This window comes from Sander lucioperca, chromosome 6 (assembly GCF_008315115.2).
Source record: "Sander lucioperca isolate FBNREF2018 chromosome 6, SLUC_FBN_1.2, whole genome shotgun sequence".
NCBI classification, from domain to species: Eukaryota; Metazoa; Chordata; class Actinopteri; order Perciformes; family Percidae; genus Sander; species Sander lucioperca.
In genome coordinates, this window is record NC_050178.1 from 33,447,744 (window position 1) to 33,473,739 (window position 25,996).

The 25,996-nt window shown below is 40.4% G+C and overlaps 1 protein-coding gene across 3 annotated transcripts in view; it reads right to left on the reverse strand.

The window, feature by feature from the left end:
* The window catches only part of srpk1b (SRSF protein kinase 1b), a 31,734-nt gene that overhangs the window by 5,209 nt on the left and 529 nt on the right, over positions 1–25,996 (reverse strand). The window contains exons 2-11 of one of the 3 annotated variants that reach the window (XM_031323844.2): positions 25,651–25,705; positions 4,876–5,003; positions 4,437–4,545; positions 3,974–4,061; positions 3,762–3,849; positions 2,752–2,858; positions 2,260–2,425; positions 1,080–1,105; positions 752–974; positions 158–580 (exon numbers count right to left, since the gene is read on the reverse strand). In XM_031323844.2, coding sequence (XP_031179704.1) covers positions 158–580; positions 752–974; positions 1,080–1,105; positions 2,260–2,425; positions 2,752–2,858; positions 3,762–3,849; positions 3,974–4,061; positions 4,437–4,545; positions 4,876–5,003; positions 25,651–25,705 — 1,413 coding nt within the window. Of the gene's footprint in view, positions 1–157; positions 581–751; positions 975–1,079; positions 1,106–2,259; positions 2,426–2,751; positions 2,859–3,761; positions 3,850–3,973; positions 4,062–4,436; positions 4,546–4,875; positions 5,004–12,541; positions 12,845–17,408; positions 17,495–25,650; positions 25,706–25,996 lie in introns of those variants that run through there. The other 2 variants (XM_031323839.2, XM_031323854.2) reach the window with 2 other exon arrangements.

Sequence of the window (25,996 nt, forward strand, 5' to 3'; positions counted from 1 at the left end):
TTACGCTTTAAGTGATTTCATATCCAGAACAACAGAGCATACTGAATATGAAATACTCACTACAAGCTTCATATGGCTTCATTAAAGTGCTGGAACCAGAAGACACACAATGTATATAATGCATCATCATACAGTGTGTGAAAAAAGTTTAACTAACCATCCTGGCTGTCTACTTCTTCATCCCCTCTTTTGGTCTCCACCTGAGTGTCCATCTTATCCTCCTTCTTCTCCTCCTCCTCATCTCCCTCCTTCAGCTCCACCGTGACAGAGTCGGGGCTGAGAGAGGCCGGGACTGGCAGCAGGGCCGTGTCCCCGAGTGAACCGTTACAGGTCTGTTGCTCTTCTTTGTTACTGAATGAGCCCTGGGTCTCAGTGTTACTCTCTGGCTGGTTTGCGTTCTGTTGGTCCTCCTGCTCCTCTGTCGTCTGCTTGGTCCCTTGTGCCTCGAGATGGGTCTCCCTCTCCGGTGTGGAAGCGTGGCCGTTGCAGTTCACCTCCATCCCGTTCTCCTCCTCGGCCGCATTCTCTCTCCGCTCATTTACCTCTGCTATCTGCTGGGGTTGCTCGTCAGGAGTCGAGTCTGTGGTGAAACACAGTGTGGATTCTTTAACTCTTGACACTGCCTATAAGTGACCTATAACTGACTGGCGCTTATTTCAGATGCCACATGCCATTGGACATCCCATCTATTCAGATTTTATAAAAACAATAAAATTTTAACTGAAAAATCCTCCATCTCAGTCTCACTCACCTGTGATAGTATGGTTAGCAATGTCTTGCAGCGTGGCAGACATAGAGAGGGTGGCTGTGGAAGTTGTATCTTCGGTGGTCTCTGTTGTCGTCTCCTCATCCTCCTCCTCTTCTCCTTCAGCTGCTCCTCCCTCCATCTCCTGGATCCTCTTCTCCAGCATCTCTGCCTGCTTCCTCTGCTTCTTCTTCATCTTCTTCTTTTTGTTCTTTGACATTTTGGCCATCTTGGGAAAGAGAACAAGATCAAATCTAAGTTTGTATCCTGACTTGACTTGTATTCTGCTCCTAGGTCCTCAGATTACAAGATATCACAATAAAAAATAACTTACTGGTTTGGGTACTGGGGCTGTACTCACTGTAGGGAACAGGAAAAATCAGAGGATTACATTAGTGAACGACATATGTGGCATATCCTTCGCCTCTCTATAATTAGTATTCTGCTCGGGTGGCTGAGTTGATTCACACCAAGCTGTACTAATATAATGCCTCTGCAGCGACACAAAGCTCAGCAGGAGTCACACACTCCTCTGAGCAAGACGGTAATTTCCATAACCAATCCAGTGGTGACTCATACTGACACACGGCTAAGCGCTCCTCTTTTATTAGAAACTTCCACATGCTTCAAAGTTTTATAACGGTTACATCTCAGACACACACACACACACACACACACACACACACACACACACACACACTTTTCCAAGTGACCACAACAATGTCAACATGCAGATTACATATATGGTTTATCAAAATACCCAGATCACAGGTCTGAAGATAAATATATTTAACTCTCACCAAAATGCTAAAGAATGAAAAAAATAATTATTCTCTGTGCTGACCACACAAACCATAGTTGTTTTTTTCCGTTAAGATATTTATGTCCGAGCTCGACCCGAGCCCGACACAGTTAAAATCTCATTTTTGTTCTCATACTAATGACACATAGGCCTACATCTGTTTGTGTGGAAAGCCCGCTTTTATTAAGCAACTGTAGGAAGGCATTCAGAAATGTCAACAGATGAGCGCATCAGCGCACACGGGGCAACATAATAAGCTTTTTTAATTTTAAAATGTTCAATGCCTTATCATGCTGATATGACCGAGCCCGACCCAAACCTCATTTCTAAATATCTGTCCGTGGGCGGTTCGGGTATCCATTCTCTAACACACACACACACACACACACACACACACACACACACACACACACACACACGAGAGGATTACGACACAGTGCTTCCAAATTTATGGCCGGTTTGTGCCTCTTTACAATACAATCGTAAAACTAAGTCCAATTAAAAACTAATAACTAATCAAAGAAATGTCCTGCTTAAGTAGTATCAGTTACGGAACACCAATCACACCAAATAAGTAACATGTCAGTCAAACAGTGAAAGGCACTGGACCTGCGGATGAATCTTAACAGCAAATTCCCCGTTGTCTCAGCAACATGCCAATCAAACCACAGAAGTTGCTTAATGGAGTGCTGAGGAAAAGAAAGGCTGTGACCTGCAGAACCCGAGGGAGGTGCAGCGCCAGTCTTCTGCCACTGCGTAGCTTCAGCAGCCATTTTCTTAATGTAGGGCTCGTTGACAGTCAGCAGAATGTTCTCCGGTTTGATGTCTGTGTGGATGATCTTACACTTGGTGTGAAGGTAGTCTAAACCCTGCAGAACCTGCAGTGCAGAAAAGTCATAGTGTCAAAATGAAGGATGTTAGGTAGTAAAGGTGAATGTTGACCATTGAGAACGGTAAAATACATAATTCTCGACCAATTAGGCTTTCCGTGATCTTAAACAGGAATAACTCAAATACTTCTGATGTGTCTCCTGATTTGTAAAGTGGAAACGGTCTCAGGAAGACACACTAGTATTTGTTTTCTTTTTGCCAGTATAACTAATAATGCACTGAAACCAAAACCAAATATTAACCAAAAAATCTTGTTAATAAAGTGTGATAAGGGATATTTTAAAGACAAATTGTTTGTGTAGCTGTACAGTACCTGTTGTATGATGCTTTTAACACAGGGCAGGGGCAGGCCTTGGTAATTCGACTTGATGATCCACTTCAGAAGGTGATAACCCAGCACCTCAAATACCATGCACACATCTGAAGAAATACAAGGTCAAGGACTAATAGAACACACCTTCTCAAATCTACAGTGGACCTAAGCCAATACAGTTTATAATATCACACATATAAACATATCTACACATTTCTATTGATCAAACTGCAGATGTCTGGGCCTGAGGGCACAGCTGTAGACTGGGTGGCGTTCGAAAGACAGGGATGGAGCCAGTGTTGGTGCATTGGGGACTGGGACGCTTCAAGGCGTGCCAAAGCACACAGCTTTCAACAACAGACGTCAGATGAACAGCTGTGAACCACGAGTAACAGGGCAGAGTGTGAATCTGGGGGTGTAATGAAATTGCTGGAGACTTTATATTGCCAAATGACTGGCACTCAAATTGTATCTTGTCACTGCTGTTAGCATTCAAACTCAATAATTATGGTAGAACTCTGGCTACGATATGTTAATCTTTAAACGTAATGCAGACAAATGTGGCCTTCAAGCACTAAATGAATGTCTGGCCTGAGGTGATGCAGTTTTACCCTTGGATGTTGAACACTAAAGTAGCTATTTGGCCTGGAATGAGTGTAATCAGTATATCCAAGCCATCACCTTGAGACAGCAGTGGAAGGGAAGAGACCATAAAAGGATGTCAAGCATTTCAATTGCTGTTGTTGCACTGTTCCCCCTCCTTCATCGAACTACAGCACCGGAAAAACATTCTACAATCTTTTGGCTGACACAGTCAGAAAACTGGTCAGTATGCACCATTCACAGTTCAGCTTATAAAAAAAGCAAACAACCTGAAACTTGATCAAACGTGGACAATGATATTGTCTGTATTGCTTTATCCATCATTCATACTCAGCTAGTCTGATTAGATGTGGGGCAAAGTGAGTTCTGTATTTTACGAACACATGAAAGTTAACAACAAAGGATACGAGTGCCATTTATGCCAGAAATTTTGAAGTCGTCTAGAAGCTGCACCACTCTCTCTCTGCTGGGGTCACTGGGATCTGTGTTTCTCACCTGGAAAACACACACACACACACACACACACACACACACACACACACACACAGTTGTGGGCACTGGAATCACTTGGAGTGAAAATATTTATGTCATGGTGACTGATGGTGACTGTGTGCCTTACAGATTTGAGCAGCTTGATCTCATCCAAAGCTGTCTCTGTGTAATGTTCAGCACTTTTTACAACCTTCATGGCCACAAAGCGCTTCTCCCTGAAAAACACATACACAAAATCAGTGATTTCACTCATCTCAACCAAATGTAAATACATATCAATTAATAACAATTACAGTAACATCAAACCTCTCATGCATATATCCATAAAACTTCTAATAATGTCCAACATTATTAAACTAAAAAAGTCACCAGGCTTTTAATAGAGCCTATAACCATTTTTTATTATAGGTCCATGATACTCAGTATGTGCTGCTCAGGGTTACAGAAACAGCATATACTCATTCAATCACTATCTGTATATAGGCAGCAACATGGCGGAAATTCCTGTCCCTCACTGTCAACCATTACTTCCTTATGCACACAGCACTCCATAGCTACCGTTAAGAGATCCAGACAGGGGCAAAACTTACTGGATGTCCCAGGCCAGCCACACAGTGGAGAAATGCCCCCAGCCCAGCTTACGGATCACATGGTATCTCCCGTGGAACAGATCTCCAATCTTCACATGGTGATATCCACCTGACCAAAGAAAGATGCAGATACACTCAAACCATGTTAATCAATTATTGTATGTTAAGTGTATGTGTATTCACATGAATCAAAGTCTGGGTGCAAGGGGATTTAAAAAAATAAATAAAAATAAATAATTAAAAAAAATGTATATTATATATGCACACAATTTTTTTTTTTAGGTCTACTCCAAATGAGATATTTTATCATGTTTTATCAAAATGAATGTGTATTATTGCTAAAATATATGATAATACTATTACATAGCAACTCATGTACTAACACTATGTTTTATTGGTTTGGATATAAACACACACACGCACACACACAAACACCTACCCCTGCAGTAGTCGTTGGGGTCCTCCTGCTCATCGTCATCAGAGCCCAGGATCTCTTCGTCCTGCTCTGGGAGTGGAGAGTCTGCCTGGCCCGGCTGAGAACCGCCTCCACGACCGTGAGGCTCTGGTCTGAGTGAGGACGACAAACGGAGAGAGGGGGGCGGTAAGGGACAGAAGACATTGAAAAGACATTGACAGGAACGTAAAAGACGTGCAAAGGGAGGGAGAGTGAAAAGGGGTAAAAGACGTTGTCAGATTGGCTCACAGAGAGAAATGGAAGTCGTGCAAGTGTGGTTTCCATAATATGTTATTTTCAGGCAAGACATTTAATGAAAATGCTTACAGTGTGGTCACCCACAGAAAGTGATAGAGTGGATTATTTCACCAAAAGTACAAGTAAGCACAGATCAGAGCCCGTTTAATATTTCTGCGACAAGTTAGAACAGTCATGTAAAGCACAAAAGGACAGAGAAGAAAGCAGCTAGAATTAATAAAGGCCAAAAATAAAAGCTAATATACAGTAATTACAGCAACAATGTATAGGCATACACAACATCTAAAAATCAAGTTAAAGGCACTTATTCCTTGTTGTTGTCATGTTAAGATATTTCAAGCAACTTCAAGAGTACAACTGCAAAAAACCTTTAAGAATTTTTTTTAACTCACTAATCTGCTCTCCTATCTTGAGAATTAAAACTAATTCTAGCAATTACAAAAAATAGGTTGCACTAAAAGAGCAAAAAGTGGACTCAGTAAAAGAACACTTGTACATTTAACACGTCTCCCCCGATTGTAACGAGAGCATTTAAGCATCTCTCTCTCTCTCAGATTACATTATGTGCTTACATAATTGCAAAAGGTTTCTCCAATGTTTTCTCAGTTAGCCTTTTAAAATTATATCAGATTAGTAAAAACAATGTGCCTTTGGAACATTGGATGAATGGTTGCTGACAATGGGCAATGTAGATATTGCATTAAAGATCAACCACTTCTTTCTACAACAGTCGACAACCCTTTTGCAATTATGTAAACACATAATGTAATCTGAAAACTGCTGCCCTGATTATAAAAACAATGCAACTGATCTCAGCTGGTATTCTGTCTATAATGGAGTGGAAATTTCTAAGTGACTCTAAACTTTTGACCGGTTGTGTGTGTGTGTGTGTGTGTGTGTGTGTGTGTGTGTGTGTGTGTGTGTGTGTGTGTGTGTGTGTGTGTGTGTGTGTGTATGTATGTATGTATGTATAAGCACATTTCTGGAGTGGAATTTGAATTCATTTAAAACAGCATGGATGAGTATAACAGTGTCAATTTGACAGCAGTGAGAAAAAGTACATTTTAAAGCTCAGGAATCTGTGTTGTCAGTCAGCTACACAATAAGTACCAATGGCTGAGTAAGGAAGTAGAGGACTTCTTCGACCAAGACCTAATATTATTAAACATTAATTGTTTTGTTGAATAACTGATGATTGCACAATGCTTAAATGTGCATGTTGTGTTGTGTGAATCTGAACAAAGTGGAATGAATTATTAAGTTGTTCATATACTAGGACAGCTCATTGGAGAGTAACAGAGACCATGTTTGTGTCCATGAAAAGAGTCACACACAGGATTCAAGTTAGAAGTCAAACAAGTAAAACAAGAGGCCCCTGCAGCATGTATCCACGTTGGGTGCTCTGGAGGAGAGCATCCAGCTTCACAAACTATTCACTAGGAACACTGCATACACTCCCTGAGTCAGTTATTAAAGCATGCCATGAGGGACTTGCACACACAGAGTCAAATTATTGTCACACATCATCATTTCTTCCTTGTTTTGTTATATATTAAGTAAATGACTTTTTTTTTTTTTTGTTGAACTTTTTGTTTTGTTTCATGAAATAGATTTTGGTTTGTTATACCAACTCTTGTCTTGGTGCTGTCCATGGTGCTGAAAGAAGAGACTGCACAATCACTGTCTCCCACTGAATCCAAACCACAGAGTAACAAACATGTCATCAATCACCAATGAATTTAGTCAACACCTTTCAACCAATCAGCAACTAGGGCTGGCCTAGATATACGAAGTTCTTAGCTGACTAACACTTATATGAATTTGTCGACTAATTGATTAGTTGATTTAACTGACAGATCTGTAAGACCAAGTTTCTCCACAAAGAATCATGCAAAAGCACCACTTTAAATATTGTGTTGACCAGAGATTTGCATAGTCATTCAGCATAAAAAAAACCAACATAAAACATGACCAAAATGACCGATATGGTTAAAGAAGGCTTAAGAAACTTCCCAGCATGTCCTGTAGGGCAATCAGTCCTGTTTTAAGAACACCACAATAATACTACAATAAAACATGTTTTGTCAAAATTCAATCACTGGCTTGGAAAGATGGACCAGGGCATCTTATATTTAAGTCCTTCCAAAATCCAGAAATATGTGTTTTACAATGCCTTGCTATGCTTAAAACAAACAACTTTTTTTGTTTATCTCTCAACAAAATATGCCATCTGTTTGGCTTATTGTCTGCTTTTGTAATGTTGTCTCAACATCTGTACAACAGCTGTACACAAACTAGAAGCCTACATAAAATACAAAATCAGGAAAGATTGAAGGATGAGAAAAGACTAGGAATCTGAGCAACCATTCCTGTGCCAACACAGAGCATTATTATGTCTACTATCTTTGTTTTGTCCTTATGCTGCCTCACTGTATTACTGCAGAGGGCTGATCATGGTGCACTGTGGAGGTAAGAACAGCTAACAGCTCCCAGCAAGAAATCCCTTTCTCTGCATTGCAGTGCAGACAGATGTTTACTTCACAAACATTGTTTTTCTTCACACTATTTCAAATAAACACACTGTGGCCTTGCATACAAAATCTCTCATTTGAATTTTTCTAAGCAGACTCATTTCAGATTCTTGTAGTCACAATTTGATTCCCGATTCAAAACCGATTCAGTACATATGGGTGCTAATTTAAGGATCTACTCCAGTCCACTGTGCATTAATAAAGGTGGTGTAGAACATTTTGGCATGAAAGCAGAGTAAAGTGCCTTTACAATTATGGAGTTTTTATATTTGAAAAAGTTGTATCAACTGATTGCAAAACTGTTAACACACAAAGGCAAATCTAAGCAAGCATTGACTAGGTAAAAAGTTAAATTTCATCTGCAACTGTGTATTCAAAATGAGCATGCTGAAAGTAATGTGCCATGTGCTTTTGGCCAGAGCAAAGCAGCCTGTATGTATTTTTTTCATAGAAGCGATTGCTTTGGTTGATTGGACTCTGTTGTGATGTGCTTGCAAACAATGTTAAAAGTCATAATGATTAGCATTCCTAGCTAATCAGTTCATTGGCTTAAGTCTGAGCAGAAGGACCATTTTGGATGCATCATTGCTAAAGCATGCTCATGTTATGCTTAGCCGCCTGCAGAACTCAACTGTTACCATTCCTGAGGGGGGAAAGGCAATTAACGATGTTAAGTTGAAGTCAGAGGTGCAGGGATTATTTAATAAATTAGGTTACTATTATATTTTTGTCAGGAAGTTCAAGTAAGACTAACCAATTCAGGGTTTTTGGTGCAGACACTCAACTTCAAGTACAAAATATATGAAGAGCCAACTTGTGCTTGCATATCTACTAATATCACTACAGTATATGTGATATATCTGCAACATTCCAAATATTAACCAATAATATTGGCCTGCTGATATATGCCTGGTTCATATATGAGTAGGGTGTAGGAGGCATCCTCCTAGGAGAAAAAGCTGAGACTAAAAGAGTTTGAATATTATTCATTCTGTGATTATGCTTCTACATATTCACCCATCTGCTGTGAGATTTTTCTCTCAAAAAGAAAAGGTGTCACTGGAGTAGGCACACTCAATTTTTTTTTAATTTTCTCTAAATGTTGGGGGGGGGGGGGGGATGTCTAACTGCGTGTCAATCACTGCTCATGCACATGCATTCAATCCTACCTACTAGAGGTGTTGAAATTAATCAAATAATCGAAGCATCGAATCGTGGACATGGACGATGCTGCATCGATAATCGACCGGGCCATAATCGATTATTTCTGTTTACAATTTAATGTAGGCCTAACAACATTTCTGTTTACATATTCTATTATGTTTTGCACATTCAGGAAGTGCCGTGTGCTCAGTGCTGTAGTTTTATGTATCCAATTTATTTAGTATCAGAGCACTGCAGAATGTTTTGTTTTTTGAAGCTTGAAAAGCTATGAATTAAATATCCTATATGGCTTTAATAGAAAAATGTATTTGGCGCATCGTGATGCATCGAGATATCGAATCAAAGACATGATAATCGTAATCGAAAGATCAGTGAAGATTCACACCTCTACTACCTACAGCACCTTTAACTGTATCACATTTACTTAAAAAAATGTGAGGCCTCCAGACACACTGTGTAGCAAAGGCGGAACATCACTACATGTATTCATTTACTCGCAGCCACAAAGTGTACAAATATATTTAAACATTGGCTAGGTCAGTCTACTCTCATCCCTTATCCCCATTGCTTCAAAAGGGAAAGACAATTCTCCATTCCCTCTCATGCTTTCTGTGTCTGTGTTGTTGGATCGAATTCCGAAAGTCGAATATAATTCGAATAGTAAAAAAATCAATACTATTCGAATGTATTTTTTATAAATAGGTAGGCTAACATTAACTAATCTCCGTCTTCTCATGTCACTTCTGATGAACAAAAAGTTACGGGAGTGAGAAACCCAAGGCATTGTGAGCTAACGTTATGTATCGAGTAAAGTTAGTACGGGGGGAGTGACAGGCTGCGGCTGGAAATCGGAAGAAGGGTGGGAAATAGTTTTAACATGACTTTAAAATCGACATCCACCGAGCCAAAATGCTAATGTTATCAATAGTTAGCTCGTTCTGGTTTCCTAACTGTGTCGCGAGTTATAGGAGCTTAGCTGGGAGCTCCATGGAGACAGCTAAAGTTAATGTTAGCTGCCCTACAGCTGTCAGAGTTAGCATCGACTTCATACATTACCTTCTTACAGCTGTATTCTCAGTAACGAAACAATCTTCAAGAAACAGGTTGCTTATAAATCACTATAATAGTAGTGACAGCACTGTTTGGCTTAGCTAGTTATCAATGCCGTTAGCACCGTGGCTAACACAGTTGTTACTTTACTTTATGACAAATCATTTCGGCTGCGCTTTCTAACATGGTAATTGTGCTAACCGAGCACTGTTTACCACAGAGCCACTTCACTACACTTGTTAGATAACGTTTCATTACAGAGTTCTCTGCTGATTTGTGTTTGTCGCTGTGTGCGTGGTGGAAAATAATGTAAACAGAGAGCAGCGTGCCAGAAATGCAATGCGCCATGACGTAGGTCCCCTTCAAGGCCAGGCTGTTGGAAGTCCCTCTAGTGGACAGAACGTGTAACAACAACCACATGCTTATAGTGGCATTGACAATGCATAAGCCTGAGTAGTGTAGTACATATTAATAACAGGCTGCAAATGAAATTTGAATGGTATTATAGAGGAAGACTGACAGCTCTAATCTCAAATACTCAAAGACACACGAGATTTGGAGCAGGCATCACTAATTGGTGACCCAGACTGAGTGACGTTATATCCAGACCCAATTTAACACTTTAAAGTTTTGTTAAATACTTATCAGTAACTTTTCAAAAAACACATGAACCACTTTTCACATCGGCATGAAGTGAATCCAACACGCAGCACTTATTTAAAAATAAAATACGTGGCCATGTGGAGTTTGTGATGCTAAAGTGAAGACTAAGCAATGTCCGTGGTCTGGACGTTTTTCACAGTGAAAAAAGAAGAAACGCGAGTGCACTATGCAATACTTGATGCCGTGTCAAATCCTTCAACACCGCCAATTTGATCACTCATATTAAGAACCACCATCCAGAAGTTCATAAACAATATCAGGAGCAAGCTACTGTCAGCATAAACGTAAACAGTGGCAGCTGCCTCCCACACGCTAGCAAGAGTGTGGTAGAGATGAAGAGAAAGAAGGAGGTGTATCATTGATGAAGTTAGCAGTAACACTATACAGTAGCTGATAACGTAGCAGCGCAGTTTCTGTGTCTTGCATGCTAGGTGCTGGTTAAAGAAAGTGAAGGATTTAGGTTTAGCCACGGAGCTAGCTACAACTTCAGCTCGGGCTCACTAACTTAAAGTTGGCTGGCTTTAAGGTGGACCAGCTATTCTCATTTTAGTGACAAGCCACTCCTCCCAAGTTATGCTTTAGTGATCTCTCCCTCACCAACCCAGGGAAATCCCTGATTAGTCATAAATTCTAAACAGGATATTTTGTTTTATGTTCCTTAGTTATTGATTTGATCAAAACTTTTTCACAGATGAGAGTTAAACTGGACTTTCATTAAAGGTATACACTTGAAAAAAGTAGTATAGGAGAGACTTGTGAAATGAAATTAAAAAAAGATGTATATATATCATATCGACCAGAATGAATTTAAAAATATCGGCATATCGAATACTGGCCAAAATCCAATATGGTGCATCCTTAGATGAGACCATTGACATGTAGTTTTGACAAAGAATCATGCATCCATGTCATTGAATGTTGGCTGTTTTTTTCCCCATTGTGCTTTGCACCTGAGCTCCCCTGAAAAGACAAAAACAAGACTAAAATCTCAAGTGTTTTCCTAGGACTAAAAATAGACTAAAATGTTGATCATGGTGCTTGGTAGCTATGACTAAACTGAGTTTCTGTCAGCTTAAATCCCTTGCACATATTAAGGATTAAGTAGGACTGGGCAATATATCGATATCGTGATATGGGACTAGATATATCGTCTTAGATTTTGGATATCGTAATATTGTGAAATTACATAAGTGTTGTCTTTTACTGGTTTTAAAGGCTGCATTACAGTAAAGTGATGTACTTTTCTGAACTTACCAGACTGTTCTAGCTGTTCTATTATTTGCCTTTTCCCCACTTGGACATTATGTCCACATTACTGATGATTATTTATCGAAAATCTAAGTGTGAAGATATTTTGTTAGAGCACCAATTGTCAACCTTAGAATATCGCCGCAATATCGATATTGAGGTATTTGGTCAAGAATGTCATGATATCTGATTTTCTCCCTATCACCCAGCCCTAGCTTTAAGTATAAAAAAAAAAAAAAAAAAAAAACTTGACACATGGACCTTTGATCCCAGGACTAAATCTAATTATAACCTAGCTGCCAAAATCAACACTTTTTTTTAGTTAAGTAGGGAGCAGAAAGCGATCGAAGGACAGAATGGTAGAGGTTACAGGGACAATGTCTATGAGAGATAATGTATAAGGGAGAAATGTTTAGCAAATATGCATGACATAACAAATTACATTTCGAACCCAACACAAGCATTCTCACATTTATTTCCAAAGGACAGTAGATTGTGCCTTTCCAGATCGTGCATTCTAGTTTTTTTTAATCACTGCGGTACGACAGTTGGACAGAGACAGTTTAATGCCCCCTGATGGCCAGACAACAAGAACATGAACAAAACGCAGGCTACTTCAAGGACTTCTGCAACACTCATAACACCTGGAGCTGTTTCAAGACAACCTCAAACTGCCTATGGTTGTCCCACCTGCCCACACTCTCTCTCACACTCACACACACACACCCCACTCTTACCTGCAAGATGCACGGATGCCCATGGGACGTGATGGAGGGAGGACAGGAGAGTGGAGTTGTTAAAAGCAAAACCCTTTTACTCCATCCGCCACGAGAAAGAAAAAAAGAGGACCAAAAGAAGGGAAGGGATGGAGAGTGAAAAGTAGAGTGGAGAAGGAGAGCGCGATCAGTGCCGATGACCGAAAAAGCAGAGATTGTAGAGGAAGGGGGGGGGGGGGGGGGCAAGCAGAATGAGAAGAGGGGAAAGAAGAGGAAAGAGTGGTGGGAAGACAAGTGCAGAGAGCAGAGGAAGACGAGGAGAAATGTGGAGGCTCTGCTGCAGGCTGAACACTGAGGCTAAGTCCTGGAGCACGCTCGCTGAATCTCTCGCTCACTTTTTCTCCCACACACTCACTGTCTCTCTCGCTCTCTCTCTCTCTCTCTGACCGAGAACTCTCCTTGGCTGTCGTGAGCCGCTGGCCCGGCCCCCTTCACTGACAGCTGGGGGATGATTGGGTGATGTAGCCCAGCACTGCATTGCAGGTGAGGGACGACATCAGCCCCCACCCCTCCTCCTTGTCTGACCAAAACAACACCATTCGTCTTTCCCCTCTCTGTCAGTCTGTCCATCATCACCCCCACAATCTGGTACGCCTGCCATACCAACAATGTTTCACTCATCTTTTTTTTTTGCACTGAAACAGCAATGTTACTCAGTATTTTTGTTGCACAGGCATTATGCTCCAGCAGTGTTTGCTCCTCATGGGCTAGGTGGCCCATGTTAGGCGTTTCTGCTTCACAATCAAGATTAGTTGAACCCCTAGATGTAGAAAAGGAATCAGCACGGAACCCACAACAGTATAATTCCATGCTTGAGACAATGAAACTAGATTCATTATTAACATATGTCAAAATCGACAAAACAATTACTGGGGGAAAATGAGGTTGCAGTTATTCATTTATTTTAAAAGACGTTTTGTTTTTCCATCTGTACACAAACCCTGGTTGCACAGAGGACAACTCCCAACCACCAGAGGCATGTGCCCAAGTGTTTGACCACCCTCGCAACTGAATCACTGTTGTGACTTCATTTATATAGTGATCAGGGTTTTCCCTGCCATTGTATACGTCTTAGGCACAGCGCCTTAGCATTTTGGCGCAGCGCCTATACTAAGCATATGACCGTAAAAACAATGTAGAGAGCATCTGGATGAGCCGTTATTATTATACATCCATGGAGCCGTCGTCTTCGGCACACATGCATCATGTTTCGCGCACACAGTGCAAACAGTGTCACAGCCATGCATGTTGCGCACACAGCGGCAGCTGCAGCCCACACAAGTGTACGGTGAGAGAGAAAGAAAAAGAGAGAGGAGGTGTGTGTGTGTTAAGTAGGGCTGGGCACCAAACGTAATACTTTTTAGGCACCGACTGAATCGCCTCTAAACTATCCTAAGTATGGAAAAATGCCTCGTCATTCAATACCCAATTTCAATACCTAAGGAGTAAATCTCATCAGCGTCAGTGAGCCAATAAGCATGCAGCATGCTTTTACCAAGATCTAATAATGCTTGTGATTGGCTGTCTAACGTTCCACGTCGTAGAGACACGCAGGAAAAACTCTACTTTACACAGAAACGGGGCTCGCGTAGTAGGAGGATGGAGTGTTCCTCAGCTTCAGCAGATGAGAAACACCTGTGCACCAAATGGCCGACGTGTGCAGGTGCAGACATGCTCTGGTGCACTGTGGGAACTACAGTATTTGGTCAATCCGGTCCATTGTCCAAATGTACGCAATGCTAAAAATCTACCTTTGTAATCCTACATTCAGTTTCATTATCTTAATTCTAGAGATGCACCAATTCCAATTTTCTAGGCCGATTCCGATTTTTCATCGAGTTTGACCTGCAGATACCGATTTAGGCCGATTCTGATTTCATTTTTTCTAACCACTTTACAGCACACAAATATCTTTTTTCTATCTTTTCTTTAATAGAACATTTTACATAGAACATTTTTTGAACAGATATCGATCGCTATAAAATAGAACTATATGAATTACTCCTGGTGTGGGAAATTCACACACATCTAAAGTGCAATGTTATGGAAGAACCATTTCCTTCTTTTCACATCCAATATCCAACAAAAAAATGTGACATTTTTAGCAAACTAAACAGTCTATAAGCAGTGATTGTTAAGAGTGCAATGTCGAAGAACAGCACAGACACGTGCTGCACACCGCGAGCGAGCATGCGCACATTCCGGCGGAAAAATGAGAGAGAAAAAAAAAAAAAAGAGACTCGCAGTCCGGAGGATATCTAGCCAGTGGAGATCGCGTGTGTGCGCGTCCTTGAGAACTGTAAGTCGTATAACTTATGTTGTCAGTTCATTGTTAGCTGGTGATTTCGTTGTTTGTGTTCTTCACCTGCTAGCTAGGTTGCACATGGCTGTTGATTCGATATAATGGCGATTGTTGAACGCCCTTGCTCACGTTTGTATGTTATGTGCATTATTTACATGCTACAGTAATTACACTGCATTAAGATAATGTAATTAATAGTGGGTTTATTGTTATTATTTGCTAGCCTATATATAATTCCTATGCATTGTGTATGGTAGCCTTTACAATGTTATTTATTTACAGCATTTGACCGGCATAAAATCGGCATATTTCAGACGGACCTTCTGGTCACAGGCTGGTCAATCGGTACATCTCTACTTAATTCATTGTAAATATCCACATTACACCCAAGACCAGTTTACTGATGCCATGTACAAAGTGATCAATAGCAGCTAACATGACTTCAGCGCAGCTAGAAGAGTTATAGAAGAAAGGAGGACTGTACTAAAACCCTTCACTGTGGATTCTGTGTTTTTTCTCCACGATGCTCTGTAAGAGACTGTGCTTCTGGCCGTAGCGTTAGGAGGCTGCCTCGTTTTTCTTTTTGGGGTGGGACTTGGGATTGGCCATGTTCTGTGGTGAAGCCTTGGTTTTTGATGCATAGCCTAGGTGTAAGGTAAGACAACCTGCATGTTTTCTGTATTATTATTTGTTTAGACTGTATAGCCTGCCGTTGCGAGCAGCAGCCTGCCTCAGCGTGTCAAAAATGCCTTTTTACTGCGCTGGTGGTAATAAATGTTTAAATTAGCTTGAAGTGTTTTTAAATCTATGGACATTTATTGGAGGCAAGTCAAGTTTTGATTTGAGAGGCTAAACTGATTAAACATATGGTCAATTCACTGCAAACCAAAAAAATGCTCCAAACTGTTTTCTAAATTAACTTAAAGAATTAAAACAAAATATAACCATTTTGCCATTAAAAATTAAACTGAACTATTTTAATGGCTGCAACAGTAGTATAGGCTGCGTTATAGGGAGGAGAGAGGAAAAACAACACAGGCTCTAGTCGGACTAGGGCCGAGAATTCTGATAAGCTGTCGGACAAGGGCTGTGCAAGGGCCTGAGCGTCTCGGGCTAAAGTCTAGATTTTAGGCCAACAACAAAGACTCCACTACCAAAGTCCCTGCTATGCTTTAACAAAACTGGTCATACTTTTACATGTTAAACCTTTTTTATAAGCTGAGGCTGAAACTGTTTTACACACAAAGAGCCTAAGAAATTATCTGTTTAACTGCAGCCTGAGCCACATTTCCGTACGGGCCAGTGATTGTGCCAACGAGGCCTGAAATCTAATACAGAGCCACAACCACTTGACATCTCCATCACTCCTGTGCACACATCTGACATGACAGTGTGTCAGTGTCTCCTGGTTTCTCTTGGTTGTATTGCTTCCACCCATCCAGCCCTATCAGATCTCTACAGTAAAATAAACAAGGGCACAGAGTTGGAAAGAGCTCTTGGGGATGGAGTGTGGCCAAAAAGTGTACGTCCTCCTCTCCTCCTCCCCTCCCTCCAGACAAAATCAATGACAAGTGCCTGGGCAGCAGAATGAAAAAGCAGCACTAGGTAATTGTACCGAGGGTGCAATGCACACAGTCTCATGCAAGAGACATTTTTTTCTTTTTATTTCCAGGCAGATACTGCATGACATACTTAGAGAAAGAACTACAGCACCAGGGTTTTAGTTCACAAAAACAAATCTCTCGGCACAAAAAGCTAAAATGCCAACATCTTCTTCATGGCCTGAAGCGACGCACCGCTTATTTACAATCGACACATATAGGCCTATGTATATTTATAAGGATAGTGGTTCATCTGCAGGGTGAGGACAGAGAGCACTAGAGAAAATAGGAGAGACACAGAGGTGTAATGGGCTGCCGATGATAAAAGATTATGTAATGAACTGCAGCTATGGAGGGAGAGAAAAGGGAGAGATAAGAGCAAAATACAATATGAGTGCAGATGTGTGGGTAAATACTCTGCAATGCTGGCTATTCCTGTTCAGTCTCCCGAGTGCACATGTAATCCTAAAATTACAGAAAGTTGGAGAAACCAGTTATTGCAAAATAAAGTATGATATTGTAATGCAGTAATAAAGAGTAACAATGGGTGGGCGATAAGCTTTTTTTTAAAAAGATGGCAGCACAAATCAACCAGGTACATCATTAGTCCTGTTCTCGCTCACTTGCACACACACCAAGCCAAACATGAGCAGGTATTCAGGTACCTCACAGAGCAGCAACAGTCAGAATCTGCTTCGTAATTTTTAAAAATGGATCAGCCCATCAATAAGTCAGCCAAACTCTGTGTAAACTGGCATCTGGCGCACACACCAAAACACTACTCACTGAACTCCCATCTTCATCATCACAGATTCAACAAGAAGTACAGACACAAGCAAAGTCTGAGTTTTACATCTCTTTCTATCAATATTGCTTCCTCTCTCTCATACACAAACACAAACATGAGACTTATTGCACCACTCACTTGCATGTGAGACCGCTGGCTAGCTTCACCACAGCTGTATTGATGGAGAAGATCCAGTCCAGGAGCCACATGACCCAGAGGAAAAGGCAAGTTGCACTTTAAAAGCTAGGTGTGGTACCAGGTCTGCTCTCCTCTCCCTTCGACTGAACAGTGGCTGCTGCGTCCTCTCAGCAGCACAGCAGCCACAACAGAGCAAATGACACAAGAGTGGGAGGGAAGGAGTATAATGGGTGCAAAGGAAAAAGAGAGAGGGGGGGGTATTTATACTTGTATGCTCGCCACTTGCTTGGTGGTTATTAACAGAAATCATGCATTTCCAAGTGTAAATTCTTGCACAGCATCACTGTCAAGAGGGGAGAGGGGCAAAGATACTGCTGTGTAGGGTAAAGGAGACAGGTGCATGCTGATGTCCTAAAAACAACGGTGGGGTTAGTTAATGTAGTTTGGCCTGTATATCAACACTGTTAGCAGTAGTTGGAGCAGCAGCAGTTGCTGTGACAGCTCATGGAGGCAGTGGCGGTACTTTAAAACCCTAGCCTACAGTATTAACAGCTGGAGAGACTAACCCCCCCAGCTTTGAGTATTAATTTTGGATCTGATGAGGCTGCTGCATCAAGCCATGCAGTTATTAAAAAAGCATTAGCTTTGGCCAAGAGATTAATCCCCTCATTTGCCAAGAGACAACTGTCGAGATTGTTGAGCAACAAAGCAAAAAAAATAATAGCTTTCAATAAAAAAAAAGAGGTAGGTGGACTGGCATGGTGGTAGAGAGGAGGGAGATGGGTAAAACCTTTGAGAGGGATCAAAGCATGGAGGTATGTTTAGTATGTGGCTTGCTCCTAAGGAGTGAAATGGAAAATTTAGTGGAGCACCCACAGGCGAAGGTTGAGTCTCATGACATGTAAAGAGGAGAAGTGGGGAGGAAGAAGGGCGAATGGGTGAAGTAAAGTTTACCGTCCCGACCGGGACACAGGCGTCATCAGCGGGTAACCTGTGTATGAGTAGCTGTGTAATAAGCGAGATAATGTAGAGCGAGTCAGTCATTATTGCATATTAAACCCCTTCAGGCATCACCCTGACGGGGTTAAAATACACAATAATGACCGACTCGCTCTGCATTATCCCTTACATATGTCACTGTTATGGGCCTTACAGACTAAAGGCGGCAACGGCACCGCTGCTCTCTAAAACCCATTATTACCACAACGTTTTGCACGATGCAGCAGCAGCTACCGCCATGCTTAAAGTTCAACCTGGTTTAACTTTGGGCGCAGTGTGCGGTAGATGTGCACTGATGTGCATAGCTCCATAGCACCATGTTGTGTCTGAAAGGCCCATTATAGCAGTAGCTTTTGACAGATATATAGCATTTGATATTAGGGCTGCAACTAACTATTATTTTCATTATCAATTAATATGCAGATTATTTTCTAAATTAATCAATCATTTGGTCCAAAAAAAAAAAAAAAAAAAATCAGAAAATTGGGGAAAATGCTTGTCCCTTTTTTTCTCTCAAAGTCCAAGGTGATTTCTTTAAAGCAGCCATATTATGCTCATTTTCAGGTTCATATTGTATTTTAAGGTTGTACCAGAATAGGTTTACATGGTTTAATTTTCTAAAAACACCATATTTTAGTTGTCCTGCACCGCTCTCTCTCACTGCTGCAGCTCCTCTTTTCACCTGGTCTCTGTTTTAGCTACAGAGTGAGACCTCTTTTCTTCTTCTTCTTCTGTACTATCTTTGATTGCACTGCACATGCCCAGTAGCTCAGATGTAGATCATGTCAGCTAGCTAGCTCCATAGACAGTAAAAGAAAGGCTGTTTCTACAACTTCGGTCAGTTACAAGGCAGGGTTAGCTGGGAGACTTCTAAATGAGGGCGCACATGTAAGTAGTTATTTTGTAGATTATGGTGAACTTGTGTGTGTTATAGCAGTGCTTTGCTATTGAGAACGAGGTAGCATGCTAGCGTTAGCGTTAGCGTTAGCATGCTAACGCTAAAGCTACGAGCTAATGGTTGCGGTTAGCCTGCTTGTTTCGGCTTGTGACATCACAAGCCGTGCCGATTTTGAACAGCTCACCCAGAGACTGAAGGCAGGACACATTCAGAAACCGTATCTCACTCTAAACAGCATGGGTGGATTTTTTTCAAAGTTTGTATGTGTGTGGAAGCACCAGAGACACAACATAACACCCCAAATCCCAGAAAAAGTGATTTTTTCATAATATGGGCACTTTAAATGTCTTTTGTCAGTCCAAAAACCAAAGATATTAAGGGCGTTTTCACACCTGCCTCGTTTAGTTCGGTTGAATCGCACTATAGTTCGTTTGTCCCGCTGGTGCAGTTCGTCAGGGCAGGTGAGAACGCGGCAATCGCGCTCGGGTGCGCACCAAAAGCGGACCAAACAAGCGTACCGAGACCTGCTTGAAGAGGTGGTCTCGGTAGGTTTTCAATCGAACTCTGGAGCGGTTCGTTTGTGGTGAGTACGTGATCTGATGATGAAATGAGCTGGTTTGACCATGGAGATGCAAGAAATACATACACAGAACCTTCTTCCTGTGTTTACTTTCTTGCTCCCGCCCCCAGATACATCCGACCAATAAGAGGAGTGGACGTTCTTGCGCGATTTGTAATGGCGCATTTTGGTACGCTTGGATTTTTCCAGGTGTGAAACCAAACCAAACCGAGGGCAAATCGCCCCAAGTTTACAAACTCACCAACTGATTCGGACCAAAGCAAACGAACTACAGGTGTGAAAACGCCAATATCATAAAACAGAGAAAAGCCAGAAATCTTGATATTTGAGAGGCTGAAAACTGCATTTTTATGTCATTTTCCGTTGTAGCCCTATTTGACATTTTACAGACATCGCTAGATTAACTCTGCCTCAATTATACACAGAGTGAAATAAAGCCCCCTTTTGCCATTAACTGGGGAGTTGTAATGTTTAAATTGATTTAGTTCATATCGCAATAGCAAATTCCAAAGATTTGTTGTTGTGCCTTGAGGTCATTTGCATTATTTACACAGGCTTTTTAATCCAATCTGCATAAAAGAGAAATACCCCTGCTCTCCTGGTGTCTCAACATCTGTTAAAAGACTAAAGAATCTAGGGCTGCCACTAACGATTATTTCCATAGTCGATTAATCTGTTGATTATTTTCTCGATTATTCGATTAGTTGTTTGGTCAATAAAATGTCAGAAAATGGTGAAAATTTGGATCAGTGTTTCCCAAAAGCCCAAAATGACATCCTCAAATGTCTCGTTTTGTCCACAATTCAAAGACATTCAGTTTACTGTCATAGAGGAAAGAAGAAAACATTCACATTTAAGAAGCTGGAATCAAAGAATTTTTACTTTTGTCTTAAAAAAAAATTACTCAAACCGACTAATCGATTATCAAAATAGTTGGCGATTAATTTAAGAGTTGACAACTAATCGATTAATCGATTCATCTTTGCAGCTCTAAAAGAATCATATTTTTATTTGATGGGTTACGTTTTATGGTACATCATGTGTGCCTACTTATATATTAAGGGGGAAAAAAATCTTTTATTATGTCAACTCAAGGCCACTTTAGGGAACTATTGTCAGTACTTTGGAAAATGGCTCCTGTTATGGCAAATAAGCACTCAAACTACTTGACAGCATCAACATGCTTTTAAATAGGATTAAATTACTTCCTTACGGGGTTTTGTCCAAGATGGCGACCTATGTAGACGTCTTATTCTGAGCTCCGAGACTGAGTACCAATGGTTTAAATCGAATTACTGAAAATAAATCGATAAACGAAGGAGTGAAACGTTGCTCTTGCATCTAGTAAGTTCTTTCGCCCGAACAAAAGGACTTTTACTGGTCAAACTTTGTGAAGTAGCAACTAGCTTACAAACTGTTAGCTGTTAGCAAAAGTTTTGCTAACAGCCAGGATACGTGTGTCAAGATGTCAAAGAGAGATGCCAAGAATGTGAGAAAGGGAGGCCTGATAATGGATATAGATGTTGATAATTCGTTCTCTGGTTTATGTACACCTCTTCCTGATACTCCCACGAAAAGTCCAAATCCCAAGAAGGTCTGCACCAAAGAAGAGGAAACGGTATCAAATGCTGACATCCTAAAAGCCATTAATGGCTTGAATGACCGTTTTTTGAACTTTGAAGAAACGGTAATGAAAAACACAGCTGAGATTGCTAGAGTGCAGGAAAATGTGAAAGGGCTGGAAATCCAGTGGAAAGGAACTGATGACACAGTGAAGAAGATGAATGACCAGATGACAACCTTGAGGGAGAAACAAGAAGAATCGGAGCGGTACAGTAGGAGATGGGATCTCCGCCTTCTGAATCTCCCAGAAAGCAGCAACGAGGATGTGAGGAAGGAGGTGCTAGAGATTATTGCTGAAATCATCCCAGATGAAAAGAGCAAGCTTGGATTCATGGTGGACACTGTGCACAGGGTCGGACGCTCGAGAGAGGATAAAAGCACACGTCCCATCATCATTCAGTTTACCATGCGCACCTTTAGAGAGAAGACACACCAGCCCGATAATCGGCCGTCGGACCGTCTGGCGAGGTCCGTGACTCGAGTCTGTTCGGTGTGTCCCGTGCCGTCGGTCGTTGGGCCGACCCGACATGTTCAGTCGGGGACAGGGCAGTCGGGACTCACCCGGAAATGGGGAGCGGATGAGCCGCTCAAAATCTGACGAAAATCTTTTAAACTGACCTTTGTCAATCTGAAATGAAGACAGATTCAGCAACTGCACGGCCTATTTCTCGCTTAAAATGTTTTCAGAAACACGTTTCGGTGAACTATTTTAGTACAATATGAGATCGTATTCTGAACAAGCCGCCATGACAGTCTGGCTGTGTATTTCCGGAGAAAAAAGAACCACGTGACGCGTTCGTCCAATCAGCTGCCGGTTCTCATTTTCTGGTAAATAATCAGACTGTTAATGGAAACAATACAGAGCAGTGCCGCCTGCTGCTATGGAGACGTATTACGTTTCGCGCACGCGCAGAGCGTATGCTCAAGTCGGCGTCGCCTCAGTGTGTTCTGAGGCATTTTTTGGACCTCGGGACCCGAATGATCAGTCCGACTGGCTTTTCTGCCGACGGTCGGCCCGTCTGGTTGGTGTGTCAGGGCCCTTAGATTAAAACTATGGCGAGCTTCCCTCAACGCTGATGTCATGAAGAGAAAGAACCTTCGGATGACTGAGGTTCTAACCCAACAGGAGAGATAGTGCAGAAATAAACTTTGGCCTCTTGAGAAGCAAGCACACGCCGATGGAAAGAAAACTAAATGGCAGGGTCCTGCCGCCATCATTAACGGCGTGAGACACACTGCGTAACTTGTTATATTTCCATTAATATGAGATAAAATGTTCACACTGCTTAACTTGCTAAACTTCCCATAATGTGAGGTAAAATGTTTAAGTTAAATATGCCACCCAATCTTAAGGGGTAATTTTGTTCTCCCTGTATACAATTCAAAAGGGCAATATGTTCACTCCACTAGTTAAAATAAGAATATTTTAGGAGTTAATTGAGGTACTCATGTTCAGAGCTTCCCACTTGACGGTGAGTTAATCTCTGATATTCCCTATTTCAGAGTATCCTTTCCTTAACTAGTTCCTATAACCTTAACAGACATCCAGTTCAGATTTTTCTCTTTTTTCCTTCATTATGACAGACTTCCCTTTTAGTTCCTTAAAAAGAATATCTTTTAATGTCAGGGGTATACGTGACAGCACCAAAAGGAAATCCATTTTTTTGTTCAGTAGACGAAATAATGCTGATTTGATATTTTTTACAAGAGACTCATTCCGTGGACAGTGATGTGAAATTTTTTGAGTGCTCAATGGGGTGATAAATGTTATTTTTGTCATGCCTCTCAACAATCTGCAGGTCTCGCCATTCTCCTTAACAATTTTAAAGGAGATATACTGTAGTTGAATCAGTGATCTCAAATGAGGGCAGATGGATAATCTTGGTTTTCAAATTAGACAATTAACTTGTTCTCGACCTGCTGGACTATTCTGATAACATCAATATTGATGCACTGATTGTATTTCTTGATTTTTATAAAGCATTTGATACGGTAGAACACTATTTTTTACTCAAAGCACTTCAAATTTTTGATTTCGGACAAAATTTTATACCTACAGTTGAAATGTTTTATAAAAATATTGATAGTTCTGTGATATTATATCCAAATACCACAAAAAGATTTCCTGTACTGTGTTTTATGTCTGTATCAGACTGAAGAGGATAAAATGTTTAATATACCTGTTAAGAAATGTGTAAAATATTTAGGTATTCATATCTGCAAGGACCACAAGGAACGTCAACAACTAAATTTTTCGTCTAAATTGAAGAAAACTAAAACAATACTGAATTTACGGCTTCAAAGAGACATTTCTATTCTAGGTAGGATTCTTTGGACTAAAGCAGAAGGGATTTCAAGATCTGTCTACCATGCCCTCTCTCTTAATGTCCATGATTCAACATGTAAAAGACATAAATTCCATATTTACGAATTTTGTATGGAAAAACAGACACCATCATCTAAAATAAGCGGTGCTCTCTGGCTGTAAGGATGAAGGTGGATTTGAACTTCTGGACTTTTTGGACTTGAATTACACCTTTAAGGTGAAATGGTTGAAGGAATGTTTGATAGCACCAGAGTCTTTATGGTACTTTATCCCCAATAACATTTTTAATAGTGTAGGAGGTCTTAAATTTGTACTGAAATGTAACTACAATATTACAAGATTGCCGTTAAAACTATCCCAATTTTATCAACAAGCTCTTTTGGCCTGGAAGCTGTGTCCTTCTCACAACTTTTCTCCACACAAGTCTATCTTATGGAATAATGAATGCTTCACTAGGGGAAACAAGTCACTCTATTTGCAAAAATGGATCAATAGAGATATTATCTTCGTAAAAGATCTTTTTGATTGTAATGGTCAATTACTTAATTATGAATCTTTTCTCAGAGAGAAGGCATTCCCAATAACGTTCAAGGAATATAATTCAGTTTTCAAATCTATACCTAGTGGCATATTAGAATTAATGAAAAGTTATAAAAAACAAAATGAAGTTACTGGTTTTAATTTTACTCTTTATATAAATGGTATGGATATTATGAGCAGCACTTGTACTAATAAGCACATTAGAAAATGCTTTCTAAATTTAAAGAAAATAACACCTCGTGGGAAATTTTTCTGGAATTCTCATTTTACTGATGTTAACTGGCTTAGGGCGTGGCTTGTTCCCTTTAGATATTGGATCACAAATAAAGTTAGGGAATTACATTTGAAAATATTGCATAATATATACCCTACAAACCTTTGTCTCGAAATTCATGCCTGTTGATAACTATTGTAGTTTTTGTAAAACAGAACGAGAGTCGTTAACCCATCTTTTTTATGGTTGTTCATTTTGTACTGCATTTTGGAATAGCTTTGAAGATTATATGGTATCTAAAACAAAACATTCAATCACACTTGAAGGGAAACATATTATTACTTATTTTGAAAGTAAAGATAGAAAGTTATGTAATATTGTAAATCTCTTTATTTTATTAGGTAAGTTTCATATTCATAAGGCAAACTTTTCTAGTTCAAAACCATGCTTCAAACTATTCCAGGTTGAATTTGACATGTACTTTGAGTCTCTTAAGTCGGTATCCAATAAGAAAGCTATATTAATCTGATGTCTACTCCAATTTATTTGTTTAAATACTCCTGCTGTCTACATTATTAATGATTTTTGGAAGTCTGTCCTCTTTGTATCTTTATTTCCTTTTGTTTAGTTTATTATTTTCATTTTTACCTTGATATTATATTATTTGTATATATTCTTGCATTTTATTTGTATATATATTGCAATGACTGAACCTTTGTAATCTACTTTTTGAAATAATGTTAAAAAACAAAACAAAAAAATTACTTCCTTACCATCCATAATACAATACTTGAGTACTTCAATGTCTATTATGTACTTTGTATAGTTCTTTTATTAAAATAATACTTTAAATGATAATATAATGGGGTTGCAAGTCACACATGGTTGCAGATACGTTGTGATGCTGCATCCACCAAGTGGGACAACTCCAAATCACAACGTTGCCAAGTTTACAGCCAAGTGAGAAATTGCAGGTGCGCAGTGTTCTCATGAGTGAGCCTCCTGCTTTGTGTTTCCGGAACAGAGAGAGTAAACTGTGATAGGACATGAAAAAAAACTTACTTTTTGCCAGGTTTCCTGGGCCTTGTCTTTTTCTTCCTTGCTTGCATTGCGAGTACTAAAAGTAGAGAGAAAACAGTACACATGCTTAACTCGATACCTCGCTGTTTTTTTCCAAACACGACAACGTTTTGTTTCTTGAAGCTATTATGGCTATTTCGTGATTAGCGAACCCAGTAGTTGTGTTAGTGTTCCGGGGCTGCAGGTGTAAAAAAAAAACAAAACCTCATAGCTAAGGGTTACAATAGCAACTGTGAGTAGCTAGCAGGTTGCTAAGTTAGCTGGCGTAAACTCCTCTAAAAAGCTAGTAAACCGGCCTTTGTGGTGTGTTGCCCCATAGAAGAGGTAT